This window comes from Centroberyx gerrardi, chromosome 3, assembly GCF_048128805.1.
Source record: "Centroberyx gerrardi isolate f3 chromosome 3, fCenGer3.hap1.cur.20231027, whole genome shotgun sequence".
In the NCBI taxonomy this organism is placed as follows: Eukaryota; Metazoa; Chordata; class Actinopteri; order Beryciformes; family Berycidae; genus Centroberyx; species Centroberyx gerrardi.
The window spans coordinates 1,173,304-1,190,050 of NC_135999.1; the positions used below are offsets into that span (position 1 = coordinate 1,173,304).

At 46.2% G+C, this 16,747-nt stretch overlaps 1 protein-coding gene across 2 annotated transcripts; it reads left to right on the forward strand.

Annotated features, from left to right (window-relative positions):
* Window positions 1-957: 957 nt before the first annotated feature.
* Window positions 958-14,897, forward strand: srfa (serum response factor a). Of its 2 annotated transcripts, XM_071916091.2 has the most exons (8): window positions 958-1,806; window positions 4,793-5,062; window positions 8,220-8,436; window positions 9,901-10,062; window positions 12,380-12,484; window positions 12,873-13,046; window positions 14,116-14,195; window positions 14,275-14,897. In XM_071916091.2, exons 1-8 carry the CDS (start codon window positions 1,360-1,362, stop codon window positions 14,365-14,367), a joined length of 1,548 nt encoding a protein of 515 aa, XP_071772192.2. In that variant the 5' UTR covers window positions 958-1,359; the 3' UTR covers window positions 14,368-14,897. The 2 variants fall into 2 exon arrangements, with proteins under 2 accessions (XP_071772192.2, XP_071772193.2); XM_071916092.2 differs by lacking the exon at window positions 9,901-10,062.
* The last annotated feature ends 1,850 nt before the right edge of the window (window positions 14,898-16,747 follow it).

Below are 16,747 nucleotides of genomic sequence, written 5' to 3' on the forward strand. Positions count from 1 at the left end.
CCTGAAAAGCGTGATCCAAATATGGGATTTGAATCAATAAGGGTCCAAACTTGATGTTTGCAAAAGCTGCAAGCATTTTGTTGGTTCCAGTCCCAGAGTTGGTGACTGAGAACAACCAACACCTGAATATGACATGGGACAGGAGCTTCAGTCCATAAACTCAGAGCTGGAAAGTCCCTGCATCTGATACCATTTACCACCAAAACTACCAGCTGACTGATGACTGACTAGATATTATTATCTGCTCAATGTGATCAATTTTTACACACACAAAGGGGACCATTGGGCCTAATCGCCCTGGGGTGTTTGTTTATGTTTTGTTTTTTTTTAGATATGGTTTCCAAATAGATTTCAGGTAGTTTCTGTTTGGTCTTTGCTCTCAATTATTGTGATAAAACCTACAAGATGACATTTGGACTCAGTCAGGCTGAGTATCACACTGCCACACCTTGCTGTAGTAAACAGACGGACCAGGCCTGAAGCCTGTGCAGGCCACACTGCCTGAAACACCACGCTGTGAATCTGACTCATGCCTTGTAAACATAACCGTATTCACATGTTAAATATATATTCATCCTGTATTTTGGCCCTCTGCCCTGCACGTGCACATAGTTTTTTCTCATATCTTAAGTTCGGCGCTGGAAGCAAATGATTGACCAAATAAGGAAAGTTATCGCCATAAAAGGAAATGCGTTTCTTTATATGGAGGAAAGTAGTTCCCCTGCATGTCCGCAAGAACATGTCGCCGTTTGGTATTACTGCGCACCATCTACCTTCATTTTTGACATTTTATACATTATTTTATGTTGACTATATCTATATAGCGTTTTCAAAAAAACGCTTTTATTTTCGAGAGGGAATCTGAATATAGGACGTACAATGTGTAGAACTATATTTAACAGCGGATGGATAGAGACGGGTGCTATTCGTCATTTCCTTATGTGGAGAGGAGTAGTCGGAGGGGGTTGGGCCTCATTGATTACTGTTGGAAAACATAACTTTACAACTTTACATAGTTAGCGTTGGTAATATAGAATAATACTTTATGGAATTAACATTCCGTGCTGTTTTATCTGACGTGCGCCAACCTCATCTGTCAGTGTCGGCTGTGTTTTATTGTGATTCCGATGGGCAGATAGGCTTTACTTGTTGCTAAAGTAACCGCTAACCGCTGTCACTCAGCTAGCCGTTTAGCTGCAGTTAGCTAGCTGGTTAGCCGTGCAGCTAGCGCTCCAGTTAGCTGACTCTGCCCGGACTGGAAGCCCGGAGCGCTGGGACGAGGTCTGCTGTTTACACCGCTAGCACAGGAACTTTGCCTCGCCCGGAGGAGGTCTCGGGTCCGGGGGGACACGGTGGGGAATGCTGGGGGGAAACGGGGCCGGAATGGGTACCAGAGCAGGAACCGGGCGGACCGGACTGAGCAGCCTTCAGGTGAACACACCCGGACCGGGACCGACCGCAGCCACCGAGACGGATGGAGGCCGTTTTGAAGACAGGGAATACGCCACCGAGGTGGCCTACAGCGGCTCCGACCAGGAGTCCGATTCGGGGGATGACGAGGACACCGTGGGTTCAGGCGGGGACAGGAGAGGGGTGAAGCGGGAGCGGTCTGAGCGGGAGGTCGGTCAGTCGGCGGCCACCTCCGGGGGCCTGGCCGGGGGTTACGGCGGGGTCAGCGCCGGGGTCACAGGGGCCAAGCCGGGCAAGAAAACCAGAGGACGAGTCAAGATAAAAATGGAGTTCATAGACAACAAACTTCGGCGGTACACAACTTTTAGCAAAAGGAAGACTGGTATTATGAAGAAGGTGAGTATGGAATTAACACCATGTCAGCTCCTCCTGTGTCCCAAAGCTTTTCATGTCAAGGACCCAAAACAGATCCATATCAGATCCACATCAGATCCACTTCAGATCCATATCAGACCTCACACCCCCATTTGATAAGATTTTGCCCCCAGGAAGCTCATCAGAGTTTGGTTCAGTCTGGATGAAGGTGTTTTAGAGCTGCAGGTAATGTTTGGTCCATGAATCAAAACCTTCCATCGGACTCAAATTCAGGAATCTGGTTGTTGTTGTTTTTTTTAAACAATTTTAAAGTTGTAAAAAATGTATGACAAGAAAAACTTGATGATATGAATCGCTGTTTAAATCGCAATTGCAATATTCTCTCAAATAATCACGATTAGATTTTTTTTGTCAATATCTTTCAGCCCTACTTAATACATAATTACATAACTGTCTATGGTGCAGATGGGCAGATAGCAGTTGGGAGTGTGGAGCCTATGAACACAACATCATCTTTATGCATTCTGTCAATTTGCTAACCAGCAGCTGAATAACAGGAATATTATTCCTCATTTTACTGGAGAGGCTGTGACTCCCTCTGGGACCCCTGTTGGTCCCCGAACCACACTGTGGGAACCGCTGATTTAACCTGCGAAACATATCACAAGTTTTTGTTTAAAGAAAAGTGATTTAGTTAAAAACTAGATGTGAGTGTGCAGATTTACTGAGTTTGAGTCTGATGAAGGTTTTGATTCTCTCTTTTGACCAGACTCTCTCTGAAGGAACTAACTGCAGCCTCTGAGACTTGGAAATTGCAGAAGTTCATATTGTGATTTAGAATTTTTTTTTTTTTTTCTCGATTAATTAATCGGCTCTAGTTTGTTTACTGCAAAATCTAACTTGGTCCATGCAGGTCCAACAGTCTGCAGGATTACAGCAGCTGATTTCACTGACTGGTGAGTGAGAAATGAGCTGAACATGGTTGGACACCACAGCTCAGTTCAAGCTCTTACTTGTCGATCAAAACTTCACAACAGTGGAATTGAAAAAGAAGAAACGTGCCTTTGTTGTTCTGAGTGAGTCTGGTCTGAACTGCTCAGCCTGTGGAGTTCAGCAGAGTCTCAGTAGATTTGAATAGAGCGCAGCGTCCGGCCTGAGTCCATCAGCAGCAGGCTGTGTGTGGTGGATATGCAAAGCCTCTCTCCTCATCAGCAGTTGGGTAAGAAAGCTCTCTGTTTGCTTTATGAGGTAAGGCAGTATCAGGCCACAGACTGGCTCTGTCACCTGCTCTTATCTCACCAGACACGTTTCATGGCTGTGTGTATGGAGTTTCAGTTCCATATATTATATTGTTACATGGCTTAGCTGACTACTGAACCCGGATCGGCCATTGAAAGCATTCTGAGGTCTGTCATGTTGTTTTGATGAATCATATCACTCTGCAGTCTGGTCTGTTTTCTTGTCTAATAAAACAGCAGACAAACACTTGGCTTACCGAAGTTCGAAACATGGAAGATTTTTCCAAACTTTGGATTTCTGTTAGAGCCCTAACGGCAGTCTGACTGGATTTGTTTATGTTGCTATGGTTACAGTCCTGCTACAGTGTAGCATGGATGCTAGCTACAGATGTTGCTATGGTTACAGTCCTGCTACAGTGTAGCATGGATGCTAGCTACAGATGTTGCTATGGTTACAGTCCTGCTACAGTGTAGCATAACTTTAGCTTGTAATAAAATGTTGTTTGAGATGCTGAGTGTCTCCGGCCAGCAGGATAACGTCTGTTCACTCTGTCAGAGTTTATTCTGTGGTGATGAGCGGCTCGCTGTGCAGCTTCCTCCTGTAACACAGGCCGGTGTTACCGGAGACTTCAGTACAGCCGGGCCGCCTGACGGGCTGCAGTCCACTAGCTGCCGCAGCGTTCCTGCTGTAATCCCACAGGAACATGTTGCTGCCAGGGAACATGAATAGCTGTTTGACCCTGCAGGCCACTGAGTTCTCTGCTGTTGGGAGAGTTGCCCGTCTACAGAATTGCCTTATTTATATCACTTGCCTTAAATAGCATGAACTGGTCTAAAACAGCAGCCTGGCTCAGCACAGCTCACCTGCTGCTGATTGGTTCATAGATAATCAGAACGTGCAGCAGCGGTGTTTGGCTGGTTGGGAGCTGCTGAACCCGTCGTCATGACAACAGCAGTCATCACTCACTCTTCTTCTCTGGGAACAGGAGGGTTTAGGGTCAGGGGTCAGGTCGGAGGGTTTGGTCTCAGTGTTCAGTTTCAGGAATCAAAAGGATCGACGAGCCTCAAAATATTGTCACCATCACACACACAGACACACACAGACACACACACACACATACACATACTCCACAACAGAGTAGGATGGTTCGCTGCCTAGCAACCGGCAGGATGTGCTGGCTGCCTAGAAAATAGCGATAGTCTTACTCAATGTGTGATATTAAGTAATCGTGATACAGAACTCAACTGTCTAAATTAATGATAAAAAGCAAATACTAATTAAAATCTCTCACAAAATGAGCTCTGAAACAAATTAGGGAATATTATTTTGAAAAAAAAAATGTCATACTATATATTACCATGAAGTAGCGCTGCACAATTAATTGAAATAAATTGTTGTTTCTTGTTTGCTGAAAAAAAGTCTGTCTACTGTAATGCAATTTATATCGCAATTGCCGTATTCCATAAAATAATTTCAATATGATTTATTTGTCAGATATCATGCAGAGCTACCATGCAGTTCAATGTGATGAACATCAAATTAATTAATGTGTGATTTTGCATTTTAGCAAATCTTATCGAAATAATGTAACTAGTACCTAGAATGATACTGCAACTCGTTTCAGACGAGCCATCTGATTGGTCAAAGATATGTTTGAACTGTGCTGAAAATAAAACCCATAATGCACAGCTTAAATAGCCATGCTTTAGTGGTTGCTATGGTAGCTCACCAGACAGCCAGGTAGAGACCTTTCCTCCTCCTCCTCCAGGCGTACGAGCTGTCGACGCTGACGGGGACGCAGGTCCTGCTGCTGGTGGCGAGCGAGACGGGACACGTCTACACCTTCGCCACCCGCAAGCTGCAGCCCATGATCACCTCGGAGACGGGGAAGGCTCTGATCCAGACCTGCCTCAACTCCCCCGACTCCCCCCCGCGCTCCGACCCCTCCTCCGACCAGAGGATGAGCGCCACGGGCTTCGAGGAGACCGACCTCACCTACCAGGTCTCCGAGGCTGACGGGTGCTCCGAGGTCGCCAAGGTAACGGCTGAGTCACATCAGCGACAACAGACTCTAACACACTGATATAACAGTACAGTACAGACTGACACACATGGTGCAGGACAGCAGACTCTGAGGTGGCGGCCACACTGATCATCAGAAAACAGACAGAATTATTGATGATAGATGTGTGTGTTGGTTTGTTCTGAGCGTCAACATGGCGGCGAGGCAGAAGAACAGGAAGCTTTGCTCATAACGGAGAAAACTGATCTGAAAACCTCCAGTCATCCCAACGCTCCACCAGGCTTTCTTTGTTTCATCTTTGTTCCGGTCGGACCGTCGTCTCTGTGTTCGCCGCTAGCTTCTACAAAACAAACGTAGGAACGCCTCTGATTGGCTGGTTGAACTGCTGTCAGTGGAAACGAACTGAAATGAACGAACAGGACAGACAGACGGATCAGGGTGGCCGCCACTAAACACGCTAACACAGCAGTACAGCAGAGACTGAAGCACATGGTACAGGGCAGTTTGCGTTGCATCTAAGCTCCAAAACCGCAGAGGTTCAATTCTCAACGACTGACAGATCGTTCGTTCTCATATAGAGCATCGAAATAATGAGAAATGAAGTTGATATTGTGTTCTGGTGTATCGACTCGCAGGTCAGTCCACACCGCCGCCGATGTTCAAACCTCACACCTCAAAACCGTCAGCTGCTGTACTTTGTTTCAGCTTTTCTTTCCATTTGTCCACATGGAGATGAAACCCCAAAGCCTTCTGCATGTTGAGTCCGGTCCGCACGCTTTCCCCTTCTGCTCCTCTTTCAAAATAAAAGCCCCATTGTGCACCAGCTGGCAGTGACGCCTTCAGTGGAGTTTTACGGTAAAAAGATTTGATTCGGCGGCTATAAATTTCATTCTGTACACAGTCGACGTCACCGCGAGCGAGTCCCCTTTACAGAGAACCAGCCGTCATCTGCAGCTCCTTATTCTGCTCTAAAAATAACATTTAGCTGGTAAACAGTGAAGCGGTTTGCTCTCAGTCTGTGTAGGCCGAGCAGGTTTCGAACCCCGACTGAAAAGCTTCATCACAGATTGATAAAAATAAGTTTGGGTCTGTCTGTCCATATATGGAGCGTTTCTCTGTAGTTGCTGTCTTGGCTCCGGACTGAATACATTCCAGATCGGCTGCAGCTGCTGCCAGACGCCAGACAACCTGATCTGCACTTCAGCACGGAGCCGAGGCTCAGCGTCCGATAAACAAAACCATCCTGAAATCAAAAGGTCACAGGTTTGATTCCCGCAGCAGCCGCCGTGACGCATCCTGTCAAAGAGATGAGAGTATCCACTAAATAACTAAATGGATTGTATATAGAGATTGGAGTGTTTTATGAAGCGTATTTGATTTTGCCTAATGATAATGAATGATGCTTTACTTGCCAATATTTAGATGCTGTTTTGTGCTGCCAGAGGGTAAAGAAACAGTTTGAGCAGTCAGAGAAAATAACTTGTTTCCTGTGTATTTTAGTCTCAGTCTTCAACAAATTGACGACAAGTTCCCTGCTGAGCTGCCAAGATCATTAAAGCGGCATGTTGAGTCCAGCATGAACCTGACCCTGCTGTCAGATCCGTTCAGTTCGGAGCCTCCTCCTGACGACATGAGCAGGTTTGAGGTTTTAAAGCTCTGTGTGAGAACTTGCGCTCTGTCGATTTTACTGCCGTCGCACCTTTAATGACGTCCGACAACAAACCCGCGTGTGCTTATTGATCAGTAAACACCAAGCGGCCACTAGAGGCTCCAGAAAGACTCCAAACCGCCCAACTCCATGAAGTCAGTGGACCACAACCCAACTTCTGAAAGTCAATACATTTTTTCCACAAGAGGTTTTGGCCTCAGTAGCTAATTTCACTTCTTCTAATCTGTGTCCTTATGGAGATTTTCTAAGTAATAGTGTCATTAACAGATATAACAGATAAAACACGGGGTTGTTTTCCTAGTGATTGACAGGTTATTGATTACGGCCAATAGCAGGCGGAAATGAGGCTCTGGGGACCACTCAAACCCCGCCCCCTCCACCTTGGCTCCGCCCTCTGTCTCTCTTTGGCTGCTCCGGCTCCAAAAAATGTCAACATGGCGCCGACCGTAAAACAATCTGCAGCTTCAAAACCTTCAGAAGACGATGGAGGAAGAAACTCACTGCTACATCTGTTTGTCAAACTGTTTGTCCACAGAAACACTCACAATACTAGTAGTTAGCATTAGCGTTAGCGTCTACTAACATCGTACCCAGATGTTACATAAAACGCATCACTTCCTGTGCGACTCATGACTCAAACATGTCTCCCTCCAGTGTTTTATCAGCACACCGCCGCTCAGTCGGCTGTTCAGCATCTCTTGTTAAGTTGATGGTTTGTTGGAGCTTGGAAAGACAAACTGCAACACTAAGAGACATTAAAACAATGTTTTACCACAAGTCACATAGAGCTTTAAAGGCTGGTTGTTGGTTGTTTTGGTGTAGACCGGCTTCGGTTTGCACCGACTCTGAGGATCCAGTGGTCTGGTCGGCTCTCGGCTCTTGGCTCTGGGAAGTAAGTCGTCCATCAGTAGGCGACTGTTTCCACTGTAAGAGAAACCATTTAATAAAACAGAATCATGTGATGTTAGATCTTTATAAGCTGGAGCCATGCTGATGTAAGGAGTATGGTGATGGACGTTCACTAACGCTCTCAGTGCTCAACAGCATTAAATCTTTTTTTATGAAGTCCATCCAGCAGCTTCGTGCGTCACAGCACCGAACATAAATCCAGAACAAAACTCCCCTTGGAGGTTGTTGGGTCACCTGGCAGGTCGCCCAAACAGAACCAGGGTTTAGGAAACTGCAGCTTTGTGAAGTTAGTTGTACCGTGAAAAACTGATGAACTCCTGCAGTACTGAAGAAAGTGCAGGAAAAACCCACTGGTGTAAAGTAACTGATTCTTCATGTTGGAGTCATGATTTGCATAAAGTAGACTAGACCTCAACTTCATGCAAATGTGGAGAAAGTGAAACGTGACTCAGCGCCAGCGTACCAGAATGCATTGCATCGCTGCTTACACAGAAGATGAGTGGGAAGCGTGGAAACGACAGGAGCAGTGAAAACGCACCCTGCTGATGCTGTTTCCCCGCTAAGCCCCGCCTCTTCCTGTCTGTCTCCATGCAGGACCTGATCAAACCGACCTTCACCATGGCCAGCCTGCCGGGCGGCGCCGCCACACAGCCCTCCTCCTCCTCCTCTTCCTCCTCCTCCTCCTCGGTCATGCAGGTGCAGAGCGGCGCCCCCTCCTGGCAGGTTTCCTCGGCCGTCTCCTCCACCAACGGGACGGTGCTGAAGACGTCGGCCGGCGTCGTCCTGCCTGGAGGATTCACCCTCATGTCCGGTGGGATAAACCTTTCTCTGCTAGTTTCCTGTCGCTCCTTTTGAATTTATTTTGTGCGTTATTTATCCATCTGTCTGTCTGCCTATTATTTTGACAAACTGTTTTTCATTTTTGTCATATTTGTTTATCCCACTGAATTGGGGTTTTTTGGGCCGTTCGTTTTTCTTTTTTAATTTTTTTATCCATTATTTTCATTCCTCTTCATTTTTTTATTCCCTTCCCTCCATTGTATTGTGAGTCAGGTGTGTTACAGTGTGTGTGTGTGTGTCTGGCTCTGTCATCGACTCGTCATGTCTGCTGTGTTCGGCTGCTTCAGTCTGTCAAGCTTCAGCTAGAGCTGCACCGATACGATTCATCACAACCACACTGATTTCTAATTATGGCCTGTTGTGTTCTCATATCGATGCACTTACTGTGCTCACTGATGAGTCTACAACCAGCTGATAGAAGCTTTTCTGTAAATATGAACGCAGTAATAATTCATGAGACTAACAGTGACCACACTGCACAAAGAGCAGTTTTATACCACATCAAAGCACCGCTCAAGTGTCAGGAAGCTTTATTTGCTGATCTGAGTAACGATGCGTTCCCTCCATCATCTTCAGATCCGTTTATCTTCTTCCTTCAGTTCAGTTGGTTTGTAAATGGATGGTAAATTTATATAGCGCTTTTATCCAAAACGCTTTACAATTTGCCTACATTCACCCATTCACACACACATTCATACACCGATGGCGGCAAGCTACCGCGCAGGGTGCTGGTGCAACCATCGGGAGCAATTTGGGGTTCAGTGTCTTGCCCGAGGACACTTCGACATGCGGACCGGAGGAGCCGGGGATCGAGCCACCGACCTTCTGATTAGTGGACGACCCGCTCGACCTCCCGAGCCGCAGCCGCCCCTTTGTCCAGGTGACCAATGACCTTTGACCTCTGGTGGCACCAAATAACGGCAGCGAGAGTCTCGGTCCTCTTAACTAGAGAACTGCAACTCCAACTACAGGAAACCACCCCGAAACGCAAGGGATTATGGGTAGCAGGAGACGGAAAGCCTAGCAGAACAAAATGAAGTCTGGACTGATGCTCGTATTCAGCTGTTTCTTCATGTGTTCTTACCTGGTGTGAACACCACAGAAGAAGAGACAGACAGGTCCATCATGTTAGATAAAGTGACAGGAAGTCTAGTCTCTAACCTGCAGGATGACAGGTTCACACTCTGTCCAATCAACAAGCTGCTTGTGAGTCATGTGACTTTTGTTTACAAGCCCTGGCTGGCTGTGATTGGTCCGTTTGAAGCTGAACGAAACAAATATAAAACTACAACAGTAAACCTTTCTGGTTCAGATCAGAGTGTCGGATTGGACGGACGCTGGTTTCTTATTGGTGCAGCTCTAGTTAGCGTTGTGCTCAGTGTGTCAGCGGGCTGACCTCTCTCTGCCCCCCAACCCCACCCCCACCCCCCCACAGGTGCCCCGCTCCCCCCCGGCACCCACACCATCCCCCTCAGCCAGCTGCAGGGCCAGCCCCTGGCCATCCAGGGCCCCGTGGGTTCGAGCCCCGCTGGCGCGCACGCCCCGCCCCCCCAGCCGGCCACGCTGCTCCGCCTGCCCGCCACCGTGTCTCTGTCAGGTCAGCTGCTGCAGCGCTGCGTGTGTGTGTGTGTGTGTGTGTGTGTGTGTGTGTGTGTGTGTGTGTGTGTGTGTGTGTGTGTGTGTGTGTGTGTGTGTGTGTGTGTGTGTGTGTGTGCATAGTATTCTAGGTTTCTGCTCTCATTCTGACTGGGAGTTGAAAGCTTCAGTCCTGCTTCCTAATGCTGAAACAATTAGTCGAGACAGAAAATCAATCGATTTATACATTTTATATTTTAAACGTCATTTATCAGTAAAAACACCAAACATTTCCTGGTTCCAGCTTCACAGATTTGCTGCTTTTCTCTGTTTCATCTCATTATTAAATGAATCCTTTTTTTGTTTTTTTGCTGCTGGTCAGACTGAGGAAGAAATCTGAAGAATCATTTTGGACTCTGTGATGGGGATTTGTCTTAATTTTTGACATTTTATAGACTAAATGATAAATCGATTAATTGAAAAAATGATCGATCAATTAATCAATAATGAAAATAATCGTTACTTGCAGCCATACTCCTTCCCCTCCAAAGCACATTACGGCCGGGGAAAGTCTGCCTGTCTGTTAACCAGCGTTGGCTTCATTACACATTTATTACTCATTAATCATTACTCACTTCAAAAGTAATATAATTATTTGAAGTATTCCTGCCTGCAGCAGTGATCGGTTCCTCCAGCCGTTCCTCCTCCTCTTCTAAACTCAGATCAGGAAACCAAACGGCGTCGATGTTCCTGTCGTCGTCTCACTGAGGAAATCAAAGTCGAGGGAAATCTTCCACCAGAGAAAGAAACTTTTCTCCTGTTTCTCATCAAAGTTGCTCAGTGTGAGAGGAAGATGACTCACTGTAAGGAATTCGCTTTTGGATAATTCAACTTTAATGATACTTAGAAGCAGTAGCGTAACGAGTCAGCGCCGGGCCCCGATGCATGATGGTCAAAGCGGGCCCCGCCCATCACAACGCATCATAATGTTCCGCTTGCTGGCCTTCCTCCTCCTCTCCTCCTCCTCCTCCCCTCCTCCTCTCCTCCTCCCCTCTCCTCCTCCTCCTCCTCTCCTCCCCTCCTCCTCCTCCCCCCCTCCTCCCCTCTCCTCCTCCTCTCCTCCTCCTCCTCTCCTCCTCTCCTCCTCCTCTCCTCCTCTCCTCCTCCTCCTCTCCTCCCCCCCTCCTCCCCTCTCCTCCTCCTCCCCTCTCCTCTCCTCCTCTCCTCCTCTCCTCTCCTCCTCCTCCTCTCCTCCTCCCCTCTCCCTTCGGTACGGATTGTTCCGTTACGACCATTTATTGTGATCCGGTTCTCGTATAAGATTTGTTATATATAAGATTACGTTACGGTATCATAACGTAATGTCAGTAGCGAATGAAAGAAGTGAAAGCACGCAGCTTTAAAACGACCAGCAACAGCGAAATGCTCGGCACAGCTGACGCCTGAATGAAATGATCACTAGGAAAACAGACTGCCGTGCTGTACTGGACAAAATCTGGTGTCGGAGCACCATGACAGATGAAAACCTAATCGGTGACACTTACTTGCTGTCTTAACTCTTCTAACGCAGTAGTACACGTGTCCATAATCACCATAACCCAGAATTCTGCGGGGCGAGGGCACATTTTGCATTTCGCCCATTAATCCTTATTTAAACTTAATTTAGAAATGTAACATAGAGGAGTCAATAAATTATATGTAAAACTGTTTTATGTTATTGTATTGTTATTTATTTGGTGAATGAATGACATCAAGTATGTGACACCATGGAGCAGATGACTTGGCTCATTGAGTACTATAAATACTTACCGCTTACCGTTAAAGTTTTCTGCGTGTATACGGTACTGTGTGTACAGTATACAGGCAGCCACTAAATATATAGATAGATAGTGGCGAGATAAAGAGGGGCCCGTTACCTGCATATATGCTAGTTTTGCTGCTGCTTAGAAGGGGTGATAGAAAAAGTAAGTTTGCAAAAATGTCTAAAAACATTTTCACTATATCATTATGTGCTGGAGCTGGAAAATCTGCATACTCAAAATCAAAAAGATTTTGAGTATGCAGATGCCTTCTTCATGTCATGTAGATTATTGATTAAAAAAAATCCCAATTTAATCAGTTTTGTATTCAGTCTGAAGCAGCTCAACATGTGGAAAAGTCCAGAGGTTTGAACTTACTGAAGGTGTTGTGGTTACAAACATTCTGACAAACTGAAAATCAAAACAAAAAGGCCGTGTCACCATTTCATTTTCAGAAGCTTGCCCCGCCTTATGCTTAATATTCAACTGTTAACTAATTTGAAAGTTAAATTGCAATACAACATCTTGTCTGTCTGTCAGGAGGCGGAGTGCCGCAGCAGCTCCAGACCATCCAGGTTCAGGCCAGCAGCCAGCAGGCCTCCACCAATCAGAGCTCTGAGATCCACAACCCCGCCTCCTCCACAGGTGAGAACATAGCCCCGCCTCCTCCACAGGTGAGAACATAGCCCCGCCTCCTCCACAGGTGAGAACATAGCTGTAAGTGTAGTTTCCTCTTGGGCCAATCGGAGTCGGTTTGAAAGCTGAATGCAGCGGTGAGATGCAGTTTTGTCAAAATCAGATCGGTGACGTCTTGAGATTTTTTTTTAGATTTCCAGAACAGATGGAGTTTTGAAAATGAGAACTCGGTGCATCATTCTTCCAAGTTTCATCTAAATCCAACAAGTAAACAAACATTGCAGCGCCCCCCTCAGGCCAATGTCACTAGAAAAGCGTTTCGTCTAGAAGAAGCAACATTAAGTTCTCTCTCTCTCTCTCTCTCTCTCTCTCTCCCTCCCTCTCCCCCTCTCTCTAGCCAGTCTTCCTGCCTCCATCGTCTCCTCCTCCTCTTCCTCGGTGGCGGGTCACATGATGTACCCGGGCGGTCACACGGTGATGTACGCCACGCCGACGCCCTCGCTGGGCGACGGCAGCCTCGCCGTGCTCAACGCCTTCCCTCCGGCCGGCCACGCCCAGCAGCACGACCCCGGTAAGCCCCGCCCCCCACGCCGCCCCGCTTCTTAGTTATCACGCCGAACATCACCATTCAGCTCAATGGGACGAACATTCATTTGATTATTTTACATGTGATTTTACAGACCTGAGCCATATTGTGATATACAGTACATCAAAAAAAATCAACAGTAAAAATACCAAAAATGTTCTGGTTGCAGCTTCATGGTTTCATCTCATTATGAAATGAATCTGCTGAAGAATGACTTTGGACTCTGGGAACTGTGATGGACATTTGTTATTATTTTTGACATTTTATAGACTAAATGATTAATTGACAAAATCAATAGATTAATCGATGATTAAAATAATAATAATATAATAATCAAGTTGCAGCGCTAGTCAGATGTATGTTGCTGTAATGAACTTCACCACGCAGGATAAAATAGAAACAGAAAGAAACAGCAGGAACTCTCACTGATACTGAGAACTGATGATGTTCTGAAACATTTTGTGCACTTTTGTAGTTTTTGCAGCTTTATGTTAATAAATGTCACTCCTTTAGATTTCTGCTTTCATCAGTATTTAGTTCTTGCTGGATTCTTTTTGTGTCTGAAACAAAAACTGTAAAACTATTCACAGTATTCTGTTCCATCGCCACACGGCCGTCTTGGTAGGAAAATAACAGCTGATTGTAATAAATGAACAGGTGATTACAATCAAATGGCAAACAGCCAATGAGCTGTGAGTATTGTAAGGCACCATATTGGTAGGAAATGCATGTGACATCATGGGAATACTATGAATAGGACTTTTCCTTAGAGCGCACACTTACTCTGAAATATAAACATCTTTTTGTTTTTTTTATCCCAACAGTGTGGGAGAGAGGATCCATACTGACATGTATGGATTTACTGTCAGTTGTTTTTGCCTTTTTTAAAAGATAATTCAGATTCAAATCAGCAACAGACGAAACATCGCAGGTGTTGATTTGTTTTTGAAGTCAAGCAAATGGTCGCTCACAGTGAGGCTCCGGTCCGCTGGCGGGCCGGAGGACAGGAAGTGATGCAACACGTGTCTCATTGTAACGAGTCTTGTCTCCTCAGGCTCCGTGCCGCAGGTCTTCCTCACCTCCCTCCCTCCGGTCGGCGCTCAGATCCCGGTGTCGGCGGTCCAGCTCCACCCGGTACGCACCCGAACTCCGCCTCCGCCACAATACTGAGCGCCGCCGCAGAAAGTAACCCCGCCTCTTCTCCTCCCTGCAGATGGTGATTGGCCAGCAGGCCGGGGGGGGCGGGACCAACCTGACGGAGCTGCAGGTCGTCAACCTGGACGCCCATCAGTCTAAAGACGACTGAGCGCATCACACACACACACACACCGAGAGACTGCTGCACACACACACACACACACACGTTTCCTCTGGTCTCGGCTGATGGTTCCGTCACCTTCCTGGTGTCTTCTGTCTTGTGTCACTCACAACAAATGCTGGAAAACTGAATCCTCAGCAGTAAAATGTCTGAATGAGTCGGACAGGATGAAACCTGATCATGTGATAAACTGCCAGACTGACGCTGTTATCATTTTAAAAAGTTAGAGTAAAATAACTGCTGGTTAATGTAATTATCAGGAAAGCCACATAACAGTATCACAGTGTCAAGGTGTTTTACTACATTACAACCCAGTTAGACAGATCACAGTTTGACCAGTTATTACATTATCAGCTACACACTCATGTTGTGTGTGTGTGTGTGCGTGTGTGTGTGTGTGTGTGTGTACACAATGTATTGTATTTTTCATATGAATGTATTAATTTTTATGCCCACTGCCTGTTTAAGGTTTTTTTTTTCTTTATGGTATAAATGGTTTTACAGAATCAGAATTCTAAGAGTAGAAAGCTTTTGGTTTGGTTTCTAGTTAAAGTGCCAAATGTTCGTCCCCAGTTCGTCCCTCTGAGCCTGCTAACCGGCTCCTGACGGTAGCAGCTGTCTTCCTCCAGCTCTGTAAAAGCAGCAAATGTCCATCAGATTTCTCCAAACGGCTCCTGCAGCACTTTGGCTCCAAAAGTCCAGAATTGACCTAATTATCTGTTACATTTTCCTCACTGACTAAGTTTACCTGGACAGCAATAATCTGATATGAACCAGATTACGTCAACAGTCTGAATAAGAAATCTCCATGTAATCAGCACTTTCTGATTCCCTGAACCTGAATACGGTCACAGTCAGTAAGCAGAAGCACATTAAGACATGTTAGTCTCATTATTGAAGCATGTCAGACTGTAAACTCCTGAATCCAACCGGGACTCTATCGGAGGATCGGAGCGGCGATCCGACCGCCTGCAGCCTTCAGGCTTCTGCACAGCTGCACTTCCTGCCACAAACTGATCCCCGGCAAACTTCTATCTGCTGCCGCGGTGTCGGCTAAATCCCAGAATCCACCAGACTCTTTGACTGTTTCAGCAGCAAACTAGATGTTCGGAATGGAGCCGGCCCGGGACGGAGAGCCGAGAGTCTGCAGGACCGAACGCTACGGCAGATCGTTACTCTAACGCTCCTCCGCCCAGACAGGAGGAGCCAGTAAGTGAGCCGATCTGCTGTAGAAACCCTGCAGACTGCCGGACCTTCGTGGATCCGGGTCTCCGGTCTGGAGTCTGGTCTTTGGATTCCTGTGTGCTGCAGCGTTGTTTCAGACTGACCCGCGTCGCTCCGCTGCGTTCCTGTTTTCAAAATGATCCTGATCGGTTCTGGAGGCGCGGCGTCTCTCAGGCCGCTGCTTCTTCTCTTCTTCTGTTTGTGTCACATGTCAGACACCTGGGCGACTCTGCAGTATCAATATTGCACTGATTCACACAAAGGGTCGGAGACTTGACCTTTTATTTATAGCGCAGGCCAGCCGGTGTAATTAGCTGGATGTGTACAGTCAGGTACGTGTCAGTTGGGGGAGTTTCCACGTTAGAAATTTTAATTGTAGAAATGAATCGCAGCGCCCCCATGAGGCCAAACAGTGTATTGTGTAGTGGATTTAAACACTGGAACACGGTGAAGGTGCGTCATCCCTCCAGGTTTCATCAAGATCAGACCAGCGCTGTCTGAGACATTTTGACAGATGGCCTTGATAATACTGGACTTTTCTAAATTAAAATTTTGCACCCAGACTCATCAGTACGCCTCAGCTCTCACCAGGATTCTTTGAAGATTATGAATACAAAATGACACTCCATGATGAGTTTTGACCAGTGTCATGTTGTACCAAACATGGCAATTTTGAGTCCTTCAGTTTCACCTTTAAAGTCATTGAAAGGTTCTGGAATCTGATGTCCAACGCTGCAGTAATCAATACACTTTGGATTTCATGCCAAATCAATCACATTGCATATCAGATTGATCACCTGCGATACTAGTTCTGATACATGTGGATTCAGTTTTTTCTTTGTAATTTCTGATGATTCGTATCAGAATTGACCGAGTTTGAATAAAATGAAAGGTTTTATTGATCCAGGGATTCTCCACAGAACCAGAATATCTGCTTTTATCTGGAAAAACTTTAACTCTTGAGAAAATACAGAGTTCGGAAATATCAGCAGTCTGGAGTGTGAACAGCTGAGCTTCAGTCTGCTGAGAGCGTTATCATGGTAATTATTAGTAATTTATACACCTGAATAGCTGTCACATATGTATATTTCCCAGTGATGAATGTCACCTACTGTACATCAGTTATTATTTGGTACCAGTGTGG